The sequence below is a fragment of the Thermothelomyces thermophilus genome, chromosome 4 (assembly GCF_000226095.1).
Source record: "Thermothelomyces thermophilus ATCC 42464 chromosome 4, complete sequence".
In the NCBI taxonomy this organism is placed as follows: domain Eukaryota; kingdom Fungi; phylum Ascomycota; class Sordariomycetes; order Sordariales; family Chaetomiaceae; genus Thermothelomyces; species Thermothelomyces thermophilus.
In genome coordinates this window covers 2,192,727-2,205,252 of record NC_016475.1, presented here as the reverse complement: position 1 = coordinate 2,205,252, position 12,526 = coordinate 2,192,727, and the positions used below count along the sequence as shown (strand labels likewise).

At 59.0% G+C, this 12,526-nt stretch overlaps 3 protein-coding genes across 3 annotated transcripts; 2 read left to right on the top strand and 1 right to left on the bottom strand.

Annotated features, from left to right (window-relative positions):
* The first annotated feature begins 201 nt into the window (after positions 1 to 201).
* Positions 202 to 2,171, top strand: MYCTH_2306632 (uncharacterized protein). Its single transcript, XM_003664100.1, has 2 exons — positions 202 to 454; positions 893 to 2,171. The coding sequence occupies exons 1-2, from the start codon at positions 379 to 381 to the stop codon at positions 1,990 to 1,992; spliced, it is 1,176 nt and encodes a 391-aa protein (XP_003664148.1). The 5' UTR covers positions 202 to 378; the 3' UTR covers positions 1,993 to 2,171.
* Positions 2,172 to 3,009: 838 nt separating this feature from the next.
* MYCTH_2306629 (uncharacterized protein) lies at positions 3,010 to 5,502 on the top strand. Its single transcript, XM_003664099.1, has 3 exons — positions 3,010 to 4,261; positions 4,390 to 4,629; positions 4,780 to 5,502. The coding sequence occupies exons 1-3, from the start codon at positions 3,181 to 3,183 to the stop codon at positions 5,268 to 5,270; spliced, it is 1,812 nt and encodes a 603-aa protein (XP_003664147.1). The 5' UTR covers positions 3,010 to 3,180; the 3' UTR covers positions 5,271 to 5,502.
* Positions 5,503 to 6,254: 752 nt separating this feature from the next.
* Positions 6,255 to 9,718, bottom strand: MYCTH_2306627 (uncharacterized protein). Its single transcript, XM_003664098.1, has 3 exons — positions 8,893 to 9,718; positions 7,831 to 8,626; positions 6,255 to 7,772 (listed from the first exon to the last, which is right to left on the bottom strand). The coding sequence occupies exons 1-3, from the start codon at positions 9,216 to 9,218 to the stop codon at positions 6,483 to 6,485; spliced, it is 2,412 nt and encodes an 803-aa protein (XP_003664146.1). The 5' UTR covers positions 9,219 to 9,718; the 3' UTR covers positions 6,255 to 6,482.
* Between the last annotated feature and the right edge of the window lie 2,808 nt (positions 9,719 to 12,526).

Genomic DNA, 12,526 nt, shown 5'->3' with positions numbered 1-12,526 from the left:
AGCTTGAAATGGAAGCTCCGAGGTACAGTATTCGTACTTGCGAGGAATCGAGGCTTGGCACACTTCATTTTTGCGGGTTCTTGGTCCCATGCGGTCAACCCCAACCCTGAGTGAGTACCCGCCGTTACTACGGAGCGAGCCCACTTTGCTCGGCGCCCACTCTACCGCGAAGGCCGCTGCTGCCCGCTGCGGGTTCTGAAAGGGCAGGCCATGCGTAGCGTTGCGAACTCGAATCATCGCGCCAGCAACCACCAACTTGACAATCAACCTTGGCCTCCAGAACCTCGGTTGCCCACCGCCGCCCCAACGCGCCGACTTGGACCACACGTCTAAGCGTTTCTCTGTTGGCTGCACACGCCACACGCCGCTGCAGTCACCATGTCGACACAGCAGCAGGCCCTGATTTTGGACACAATCCTCGCGCTCAGGCGAAAGCTGAAGCGCAAAGCCTACGGTCAGTCGAAGCGCGCATCACGCAGGTTCTGCTTACCCTCTTGCAGCTCGCCTTCTGACCACAGCACCCGTTGTTGCAGACTCGGATTCCGACTCGTCCATCGACCAGCCGACAAACCGGGGCAACAAGCTGAAGAAGCGGGCGAGATATGTTCACCAAGGCCGATTGTTGTCGGCTGCGGGGCCTACCGCGTACAAGGAGATGGCAGAGCACGCCGGCTACCAACGGGCAATCATCCACCGCAACCCGCCTCTGATCGACGAGGATGGCTACGACATTGATAGCGACGATGACGAGGAGCAGATCCAGGAGGCGGTTGCCTCGGCCATGGAGGAGAACCCCTACTCCTCCATCCACCTCGAACGTGCGTGCCCCATGCGCATCTCACGCTTCTCGTCAACTGACAATGCTGACCCGCATGGATTACGTACACGACAGAGATACTCGCTCCGTTGACCTCCGTCACCGACCTTCCGTCACATCCGACGTTCTCGCGGCCGTTCACTTCAAGGGCACTCAACGAACTGATCGAGCAGGGCCGCAGTCTGATGCAAAAGGAGAACAAGGCGCTCTGGAAAGCCAAGCCCTTGCTCACCAAACTGGTTGGCGACAACACGTGGGCCCCCTGCGGGCTGATGACGGCACCCGATGACCGCGACGCGCTGCTTTTCAGCGACACCGTGAGCTTCTTCAACCGCCCCGCCAGCCGCGTTCCCACAGGACCCTCGGCACCCGGCGTCAACGGAAGCCACAAGAATACATGTACCGAGTCAGCGATGCGAGGGACAGCCCAGGGTGCACCCGCGGCTGGAAGCACACGACAACAGGACAAGGAACCGGGCAGCGAAGCAGCGGCAAACGAGGGCACGCTATCAGACGGGCACACGAACGCCAACGGCGATGGAAACACGGGTGGCGGATCAGGCACGGCCGAGAGCGCCGACAGGGACGGCCAAGTCAACGGCAAGACGGATCACGAAACAGAGGGCAAGGACGGGCCAGCAGCCGCGGGCGGGTCCTCGGGCAAGCCGGACGCGGCGGCGGGGGTCGCAGACGTGGAGATGGCCGAGGCGCCGGGCGCCGGCCGAGAAGGGCCGACTTTGCCTTCGGGGCTTCCGCCGCCCAAGGTACAGACCGCACCGTCGCCGGTGCTGCCCGCGGAACCGCTCGACGAACTCTTCATCCACCCGCTCTTCAAGCTACCGCCGGCAGCGCGGCAGGACCGCGATCTGGGCCTCCCCGAGCAGGAAGCCGAAGAGGTGCGGCGGCTGCTGCTGCTGTACGTTCAGAAGCAGGAGGAGATCTGCCGGAACACCAAGCGGCTGTACGAAGGCCTGCTCAAGGCGGACCGGCTCCGCAGGACGGTGTGGCAGTGGGCCAAGGCCGAGGCGCACTGCGGGCCGAACCGCGACATGTCGGACGGGGAGGACTGGTACGACAAGGAGGAGTGGGGTCTGACGGAGGACCTGAAGAAGGGCGAGGATGAGGTGGAGGAGGAGACGGCGCAGACGCAGAAGAAGACGAGGAATCGGAAGTGAGTCCCTCTAACGGAGAGAGAGAGAGGGAGGGTACGTACGGGGATGTGTGCGATAACGGGCGCGGCCGACTGCGCGGCCGACTGCGCGTCGTCGTCTTGACGGATCGCCGCTCTGCGACCTGCCCACGCTCCCCGCAACAGTTTCTTATTTGGGAAGCCAGAAAGACAGGCGGTTTGCGGCCGGTGAATGACGAGTCATGAATAGAGAGAGGAGGTGTGAGCGAGGGAGTAAGTGTAGGGAAGAGAGGGAGGGTGCACGAGGCCGACAACACGTCATCTCCACGCGGCAGCAAGATGCTGTCGTCAACCCCGAGAGCCACGACAGCTGCGCTAGCTTCTTTTTTTTTACGGTGTATGTATGTATGTATGTCTGTACAAACATACTGTACTGTACCGTGGTACATGCATATGCGCATACATGGGCGCTACACTAATAAACTGTAGTGTACTACAGTCCACTACGCAGCACACACACACACTCTCGACAATCCACGACATTCACGTTGCTTTGGGCTTCAACTCAGACCGACTGTTGGACCGTTACTATTACAAGATCCAATACGGAGTAGTTGTTGGGCCTCGGTGGAACAAGGACGCCGAGCACCGACCAAATGCCACGCTTCATTTCCCTTTTCGGCACTATTCAAGCTTTCAGCCAAGCACACATCCCCCAGCGCCGGATAATCTGCGTTCAACACCGAGCGGACGGGTCCACCCCGAGCTGGGGCGGCCAGCCAATTATTGCGCGAGCAATTCCCAGACGGGATGGTGGTGGTGGAGCACAGCAAAGAGCCGTTCCGCTTCTTGGCCTTGGAACGTGGGGAAATCGGGGGGCGGCAGGGAGCAATCGCAAGCGCGAGGGGGGCTACACTAGAAAAATTCTGGCGCGTTCAGATAGCGCTGGATATCCAGACCCGGCTCGGAGAAGAAACGTCATTCGTTGCAACCCTCTCGGCATCGGCGAATCGGTCGTTTGCCCGTGGCTCTCTCCGCTGGTTTGGGGCAAGCAAAGTCGCGATAGTGACTCGGGCTCCAGCAATATATAATATATATATATAATATAAAGGCGCTGAACTGGCCTCCTGTCGCACTCCATCCTCACCCCTCTCTGGCCGACATCCCCATCATCACTTTTGACGAGGTTCGGCAGTCCAGTCCACAGCTCACATCTATCTAGAAGACCCGGAAGATGCTCGACAAGGACAACATGACCACCGACACGGAGGCCGACAAGGCCACTCCCCCGGGGGCGCAGTCGCCCAAGGTAAGAGAAGAAGAGACGGCCGGCGACGGGGGTAAGGGTAAGGATGGCGACGACCCCTTCGGGGCCGCCAAGGCCGGGCGCGACAACGCCGATGTGGTCTACCCGACCGGCATCCGGCTGTTCCTCATCATCGGCTCGCTCTGCCTGGCCGTCTTCCTCGTCGCCCTGGACCAGACCATCATCGCGCCCGCCCTGGGCGCCATCACGGACGAGTTCGGCTCGGTCAAGGACATCGGCTGGTACGGCGCCGCCTACCTGCTGAGCACCACGGCGCTGCAGCCCGTGTACGGGTCCATCTACCGCATGTTCAGCGTCAAGTGGACCTACCTGACCGCCGTCTTCGTCTTCGAGGTCGGCAGCCTGGTGTGCGCCCTCGCGCCCTCGAGCAACGCCTTCATCGCCGGCCGCGCCATCGCCGGCCTCGGCACCGCCGGCCTCTTCTCCGGCGGCGTCGTCATCCTGTCCTACACCCTGCCCCTGCGCCAGCGCCCCGTCGCCTTCGGCCTCATCGGCGCCATGTGGGGGATCGCCAGCGTCGCCGGTCCCCTCCTCGGCGGCGCCTTCACCGACCACGTCACCTGGCGCTGGTGCTTCTACATCAACCTGCCCATCGGCGGCGCCGCCATGCTCGCCATCTTCACCTTCCTCCGCATCAAGCAGGCCGCCGACGAGCAGGGGTTGCCCACCAACCCTCCTCCCCGCCCGACCCTGGTCCGGCGCATCCTCCGCCTCGACCTGCTCGGCACCCTCATGCTCGTCTCCTTCATCGTCTGCCTGCTGCTGGCCCTGCAGTGGGGAGGCACCGAGTACGCGTGGGACAGCTCGGTCGTCATCGGCCTCTTTGTCGGCTTCGCCCTCATGGCCATCATCTTCGCCGCCATCCAGATCTGGAGGGGCGACCGGGGCACCCTACCGCCCCGCCTCTTCAAGAACAAGGACGTCGTCTGCGCCATGTTCTTTTCCTTCTTCTTTGGCGCCGGCTTCTTCCCCTTGGTCTATTATCTATGTAAGTTGACTTTACCCTTCCATTTTCCTTTGTTTCCCCCCCCCCCTTTTTTTTTCCCCTTTTATCCTCCTCACTTGGGGAAGAAAGGGAACGGAACGGAACGGAATCGAGCTGAGACCACCAACCAGCCTTGTATTTCCAGGCCATCCAGGGCGACTCCGCCGTCACGGCCGGCATCAAGCTGCTCCCGCTGCTCATCTCGGTCGTCGTCACCTCGGTCTCCGCGGGCGGCCTGATCACGGCCGTCGGGTACTACAACCCCTTCGTCCTGCCCTGCATGGTCCTCTTCACCGTCGGCGCCGGCATGATCACGACCTTTGATCTCGACAGCCCGCTGCGCGTCTGGTTCGGCTACCAAGTCATTGCCGGTACGTTAAACCTCTGCAACTTCCCTCCCCCTGCATTTTTGTCGCCACCATCATGTTCCCCCCCCCCTTCCCCTGGGGTCCGGGGGGTGGGGGTTCCGAACCGGACCAACCCGTGCTCTCTCTAACACATATTCCCCTTTCCCGAGACAGGCCTCGGCATCGGCATCGGCTTCCAGACGGGCGCGCTGGTGGTGCAGAACAGCGTGTCGCACGAGTGGATCCCGCAGGCGACGGCGTGCGTGCAGTTCTTCCAGGCGATGGGCGGCGCCGTCTTCATCGCCGTCGCCCAGGCCGTCTTCCAGAACGGCCTGGCCGACGAGATGGAGCGCACCGTCCCCGGCCTGCCGCCCCAGGTCCTGATCCACAGCGGCGCCTCCGAGATCCCCCGCGTGCTCGAGCGCATGCACGCCTCGCGATACCTGACCGCCGTCCTGACCGCCTACATGCACGGCCTGCGCAACACCTACTACATCACCGTCGCCTGCGCCGGCGCCGCCTTCCTCGCCGCCTGCGGCCTGAGCTGGAAGAAGATCCAGAAGCGCCGGCCCGCCCCCGCCGCCGCCCCCGCCGAGGGGGAGGCTGAGGAAGGGGAGGCCAAGGGCGTTGATGTTACTAATAACGGCTCGGAGAGCGCAAACTAAGACCTGTGAACCCTTGTTTTGATTTTGCCACACACGCGTATTATAGGTATTGGTATATAATTATCCCATTCCGGTGTGGGCAAGAGGAGTTGGGGCTTCCTTGTCTGGGAAGAAAAGGATCTTGCATAATTTTGTTTTTTGTTTGTTTAGAGTAGAACTAGATACCCCCCCACTCTAGGCGCTTTTTCCTCTTTTGCAGAATAGAAGCTCAATAGTAGCTCGTGGGGGGTCGCTGAGATGCACAGTGGCAATGCATTCTTGAGCAGGCCGTACTGTGTAGATGCAAAGATAAAATAAAATACGGCCGTACTTTGATTTCGTCCGTCGTAAGCAATCTACTAGTATATACCCTTAATCTCCACCAATCTAGCAACTCCGACGCACTTGCAATGAGCAAATCAGGTCCCCCAATGCTTACTTCAGGGACAGAGACACCCAGAAATCGTCTATAAGCTGGTGGGTATCAAGTCCAGGTCATTCCTGTTGAAAGTTGAAACAAGCGATAAGACGAAATGAGAGAGAGGAGGAAAAGAACCCCCAAGAAAAAAGAGAGAAAAAAAATAAAACGAGATGAAAAAGAAAAAAAATAAAACGAGATGAAAAAGAAAAAAAAGAAAAACAAAAAAAAGAAAAAGGACATGACACATAAAACTCGTTTGCTGTAAATCCGTCCATCCCCCTTCATCACACATGCCCGGGCCAACCCGACAGGGGGTGACCATCCATTGTGACTAATCGCGAAAGCACGCCTTCCCATCCGGCTGTGCAGGTCGACACCCGTAGTATACCAAGCCTGACGTCCCCAACATCAAGCTGTCGTGCTGTTCTTGCCCCCATCTCGGGAGGCATCGTCGACGTCAGCGGGAATAAAAACAAAAATATGACGAGTCGGGCAGGGTGTTTGTCGGGATGACGCCATCCCACCCCATCTCAGCTCGGCAGCGCGTTACTGGCTCCGGCCTAGATCGCGTGCTCGGCACGCCATGCTGCGCAAACGTCCCGTCCCTTTTCCCACGGTCGATCGCAATGGCTTATCCTCCTCCTCTGCACCAGCACCAAGGAACGGGCCGGCCAGATCTTTAATGTTGTAGCAATATCCGGCCGAGTCAAAAAGCCGCTCCACCACCAGTTGCCACGACGCAAACTTTCAACTTGTCAGCCACGGGATAAATCGCGCTAGCCTGGGAGCACGTCGTCGGTCCGAGCAGAAACTCAATCTGCCAATCCAGCCATTCCCGCCGTCGCCGAGAAGTTGCCGTACGTCTCCTCGTCCTCACTCTCGCTCTCCTCGCTGAGCGGACTCTGCACACCGCTCGCCTCGGCACTATGCATCCCGCTAGAGCTCTCCGGACCAGGCATACCCCTTCCACCAAAAGCACCGCTGGCAGCAGCAGCACGAGTACTACCACCACCACCAGCGCCACCGCCAACAGCACCACTGCGCATGCCCATCCCCATGGTCAACCCGCTCCTCCCGGCGCTCCCAAACGAACTGCCACCGACACCGCCGCCCCCACTGTCACTCGCCGATATCCCGGTCCCTCCCAAGGCCAACAGGCTTTGTCGTCTCGCCGCGTCGATATCCACCCCGCTCTCACTGCGACTCAGCAAGGGCTTCTCCGGCAGCTTCTTGAGCAGGCCTGTTGAGATGTCCAGCATGCCCATGGCGAATTCCGTCAGCCCCTTACCCTCGCCGGGCTTCGAGCTGACCGACAGCGTCCAGCGGTACTCGCCCAGCCTGCGGCGGTACCACTCGCCCTCTTCTCGGCCGGGGGACGTCGCCCAGAGCAGAGAGCCAAAGGTGCCAATGAGGGCAAAGTTCGTTTTGGAGGCAAAGTACCAAAATGCCCGCAGGTGGGAGGGCGTGAGGCGGTTGACAAAGTCCATCGCCGAGATGAGGCGAGCCTTGGCGGCACTGCGGCAAATATGCTGGATGTAGGGGTCGACGCCGCCACTGCTACCGCCGGCCGGAGGAGGGTTGACGCCTGGCGAGGTGGCAGAAGACGAGGGCGTCGAGGCGGCGGCTGCCGCAGACGCCGCGGTATCCATGGAGCGGATGATGCGCCGGTGTAGGGTAATCTCCGTGGCAAAGTAGGCCAGGTGGAGGTAGCCTATGCTGGAGAGACGGTTGGGCTGATGGAGGCTGCTCTGAAGCGACGAGTCCATGCGGACGACGGCCGGGAGGCCCGAGTACCAATCTTTGAGCTTTAGCTGGATAGGCTTGGCCAGGGAGAGGATCAGCTGTGTCGCTTGCGCGCCCGCATTGGCAGTCGCTCGGGAGGCTTCCAAGGTGTAAAAGGTCTCGAGGATCTCGGAGAGGATCTGTGAGAGCCGCACCATCTGCCCGAACACCACCCGGCCGCGCTCGATCTCTAACCTCTCCTCGACGTCATTCTCGTCCCATTCGACGTCGGGGAAGTCGTTCGGGTTGAGGTTCTGCACCGCCCAGTTGGAAGCGAAAATGTGAGACGGTCGACCGTGGACAAGTGCCCCCCATTTGTCCTTGATTCCCAGCTTGTTAGGTTTGCGAAGAACTGGTCTTCCGTGCAGCGAGTCTTACCTGCATATACAGGGCCCAGGCCAGGCGCTTCCTGAGCCCGCGCTCCCATGGCGGAATCTTCCAGTGGGTGCAATCGAGATGGAGGCCCAGCTCCTGCCCGATGGCGACGAGCTGAGCCGTCGGAGCCCACTGGTCGCCCTCGGGCCGCTGCGATAGGATCAGACCGGCCTGTATGGTTGACAGCTTGGGCCGGTACATGGCATCAGCCAGCGTGGTCCGCACCAGCCTCTCTAGCTCGCGAACATTAGGGCGGGGAAGACCGGCCAGATCCTCCGAGTGCTCCCACCAGTTGATGGCAAGGATATAGATGGCGGAGAGAAGCGGGGGGGATATTTCGCGGTGGGACCGCTCGTACTTTTCGAGGAACACGCCTTTTTGGATGATGGGGAAGGCCGGGTGCACGACCCGAAAATACAGATCTATCAGCTTGCGGCCATGGGGTGCCACGATGTTCTCGATCTCGTCGGCATCTTCGAGGATGTGGTCATAGCCGGGAGTGTTGTGATCAGGCAACAGCAAGAAGGTGTCATTATCGCTCACTCGCCTGAGAGTACCCCGCGCGAGGAGGCTCTCGTCGTGCGGGTCAAAGGGGGAGAGGTTAATGAGGGAGGGCTCAAAGTCGGTAGTTGGCCCAATATACTGGCTGTATCTGTCCGCCTGGAGACCGAGGGTGCGTTTCAGCAAGGTCGGACCGCCAAAGTTGGCCATGTCCTCGGTCAGGGAACTGCTGGTCGTGGTGCACGAAAAGCTCTGCTGCTGATGCCGCCGTCTCCTGATATCAGACCGCCCCGGGGAACTACATTGGCCAATCGGGCGTTAGATAATTCGACGTCGTGTGCCGAGCCAAGGGCTCATAAAGAGGGCACGGGGGTAGACTAAAGAGAGAGAGAGAGGGGGGGGGGGGGTAAGGGGGGAAGCAAGAGGACGAGGCGTGGGGTGTTTTACCAAAAAAGCTCTTTGGAGGAGGGCAAGAGGACGAGGCGTGGGGTGTTTTACCAAAAAAGCTCTTTGGAGGAGGGAGAGAGGGGAGAGGGGGGAGAGGGAAGGGGGGGGGGGGCTCACCTTCTCTTGCTACTGCTAGTTTCAACGTCGCCGTTCAACTTGCGCTTCCGTGGCGCGGGGCTATCGATCAAAGAGCACTCGGTCCCGGCTACCAGGCACGCAACACAGCTTTCCTCATCGTCGCCCATGGCACAGTCTGTCTTCCTGTTCAAGCAGGCCTCGCAAGGGTGGGCCGGGAAGCCGCTAACCGAGTCCGAGTCGGGCGAGTTGAAGCCGCTGCGGAACGAATCAAGGTGTATGCTGCTCTGGCGGCTTGGAGGGAAGCGTGGCGGTTTTGGCGCAATGGCTATGGGAGCCGTCCGGGGGACGGCGCAAGGGGTAGACATGTTGTAGGTAAAAGCTGAGCGAAATGCCCACGGCCGGGGGGGTTGCTGCCAATCTCGCGGCGTAAGGGCAAGCTGCAGCTCAGGAAGATGTTCCGGGGGGGCTGTAACCTTGGATGGACAAGCAACCCGGTACTGCGTCGCTTCAAGGAGCGGCTCGTATGGAAGCGCACGGAGATGCTACTTCCCCAGCCAAGCGGCTCTTGATCGAGATCACAAGCGCCCCCGTCGCAGCAGCCCGATGAGAGCAATGGGTGGAGGTACGCCTCGGATAGGTCAACAAAACAGGCCCTGGCCGTTGAGCCAACAATCCGGAACCCGAGATGGTGTGCTGACGCGATGTTAGTGCGCCCCAGAGACAGTTGCCCGCAATGCAGGTCGACAGATCGCCGGGGGCGAGTCTGGGGCCGATAAGAACCAAGCTTCTGGTTCGTAGATAAGGCGACGTTTGTTCTCGCTCCCGGCGCAGTGCTAACTAGTGTAGACCCTTCAAACCCCCCCCCCCCCCCAAAAAAAAAACAACAATTCCCCTCGCGATCTTGCAGACCTACCCACGCCCGTCTCTCCCCCGGTCAAGTTGGCAAGTAGCGTTGTAAAGGTTTGGTTCGGGATCGGTACCCCGCGCAACCGGCAACCAGCTCACTAGAGGCCCTTCCTTATCGTTGATAGCAACCACCGGTCGAAGGTTTTCCCACGCCGTGCCGCTGAAGGGGTTCGTCGGCCGCGGTCTTGTGTCGTACAGTTAGAGACTAGGGAGAATGGGACACAGCGGCCTGGCGGCGGGCGTGGACAGGGAGAGAGACCGATAAGGCGAGGAAATCAGTAGCGGCGTTATGCAGGGTCGTGAATTTGGAAAAAGCGGACCGAGACCACGGCACTCCGCGAATTGGGGGCCCCGATCTATGTGATGATAGAGACCAGGACGAGATAGGCCAGGCTTATGCGCGTCATTTGCATCGATAGCAAGACACGCTGCGCGGCTGGGAAGGAGGGGGGTAGAGGCAGGGGGAATCTTGGCCGTCTCTACTCCTGGAGCAGTGCGACTTGTTGATCCGAGTGGGATCCGGTTGCTTAGTATTTCATTTTGAAGTTTGGAACTCGTTCGCAGGTTCGGTCTTGCCGTTGAGAAAGTGGAGAGAGTTCAACGGGGCTTGGGGAGGAGCTTGGCTCGATAAGATGCAGTTGGAAGGGAGAAGCCCCATATCCCTGGCCCGCCTAAACAGGCAAGGACCAAGGAGTATCCGTAAAGGAGGGTGCAACTCCGAGACGGGAGAAAAAAACAGAGCTACACTAGGCAGGCCAGTGATGTCACAGTAAAAAGGAGAAGCTAATATCCAAGAAACCCAGGGGCCAGCTTTTCCACAAGTTTGCCTCCCAAACCCAGCGCTCTCGCAGATCATCTTCCATATGGCATGACCAGAGTGCCCGGTTTTGCCGATGAACCTACGGGAGGCTTGCAAAGAACGACGACTTTACTAATCCGCAGTGTAGCAGCAGTTTCACTTTAGGCTCTCGTTGTTGAGGCAGATGGAGCTGCCTGATCTGCATCAGAGTTATCCGGAGAAGACTTGCAACATTGCATCTTGATAACACCCACATCTTATCAAAGAAAGACGTCGATTTCATGTTGAAATTTCTATTGTAATGGCAAAAGGCTCCAGAGATAACGTTGCAGCATGCATGTTACCTGCAAGGACTTGCGCCCCACCTAACACGAAGCCGCCGCACTAACAGGTCGTCGGCCTTACCACACTGAAAATGTATTGGGCTCTCACCGCCAAGTGCTTGTACCCCAGCTTCCGCCATCCACATATCAAGTCTCGGGCAAGTCACTCACGCGACCCTCGCACCGACTCCGCAAAGAGCCCCGCCATCGTTCGAACCGGGCGATGCAGAGGTGGCCCCAACAGCCAATCAGAACGCGCCGAAATGCCCTGGGCTTGCCCTCTTCCCGCCCGTTTGGGAATACTTGTCACGTAATTGCTCTCCCTCCGCCGAGTCAGCGTCGGGTCCATCGAGACCCAGTAGCATCTCAAGAGTTGTTGCGCAGCTAAGTCCATATCTCTTCTCCCAGAGCCCTTCGCGCACTGCACTTATCTTGGGATGTACGGATTATTTACCGACTACTACGGTGCTCCGCGCAGTGCCCGCAGTTTCCGATAATAAGACGTCATGGCAACGCCTCGACTCCCGCTTCGCTTTTTATTTGCCTTAACGACAATCCCACGAGGCCAAGCCTTTGAACGGCTGGGAGTCGTATCACAGGCAGTCTTAGCGCGCCGTCTGACCCGGGGTTGCCCTGCAACGACACCAGAAGACGCAGTCTGACACTTCCCGCTCCGAATCTTTATCGTTGCTATTCACCCACTGAGAAAGGAGCCGGGTAGACGGGCGCATCGCAGAGCAGCAAGTGGGGTGCCGGCGAAATTACATGCCGCAAACAAGTCCCATATCATTTGTCTACGCATACAATACCGCGCTACTATGCAAGTCGGGGAACATACTATGTACACTCGCTAACTAGCAACCAAGAAGGCAAAGGTCTGTAAACATGTAAATGGACAGAAAGAATTTGACCACTAGTCGGGCTCAGCCAGGTGGTACGTCCGTATGTATGTAGGTACATACAGTACGTGCCTGCCTCCCTGCCTGCCTGTCCGAGGCGAGTTACACGATAAGAAAAAAAAAAGAGTGTGGGTGTCGTTTATATGATTCTTTGTCTTTTCAATGGTGCACGAATTATCTCGGTCGACCGACGAGATGATCATATCCGTACTGCCCTTGACAAGACCTCTGCGAGCAGCAGCCGAGCATGCGATTTGTTTGATAACGGGCCAGGTTGGGCGATGATTCCTACCTTCTCTTGCACATCGCCAACCCCGGGTTTCTCGAAAGTTGCCCAATGTTTCTTCGGAGTTGTACGGAGTAGTGGGGAAGCTACTCAAAAAAGCAACCCCACCCCACTTTTTTTTTGTGTGCGCCGAGCCCGAGGGCCGCGGGAACGCCCTGCGCAGCGATCACACCGCACAACCACGACACACTCCGGGGCAGTGCACATACAGAATATGGATGCAAAGTACGATATCGTGTCCCGTCATCGTCGCACGACAATCAGCCGAGATCCGACAGATCGGTGCATGGCCGCGGAAGGGAGGGGGGAAAGAAGGGGGGGGTTGGGGGCGAAGGGTAGTTAGTGGGCGGCATCGACTTGTCCGACGTGGCCAATCTGCATCAGATCGAAAAGAGGTTGTGATCAGTACACGGCAACGAGTAGCTCTCCGGATTAGGTAAACATCTGAGTTGGGTATGTC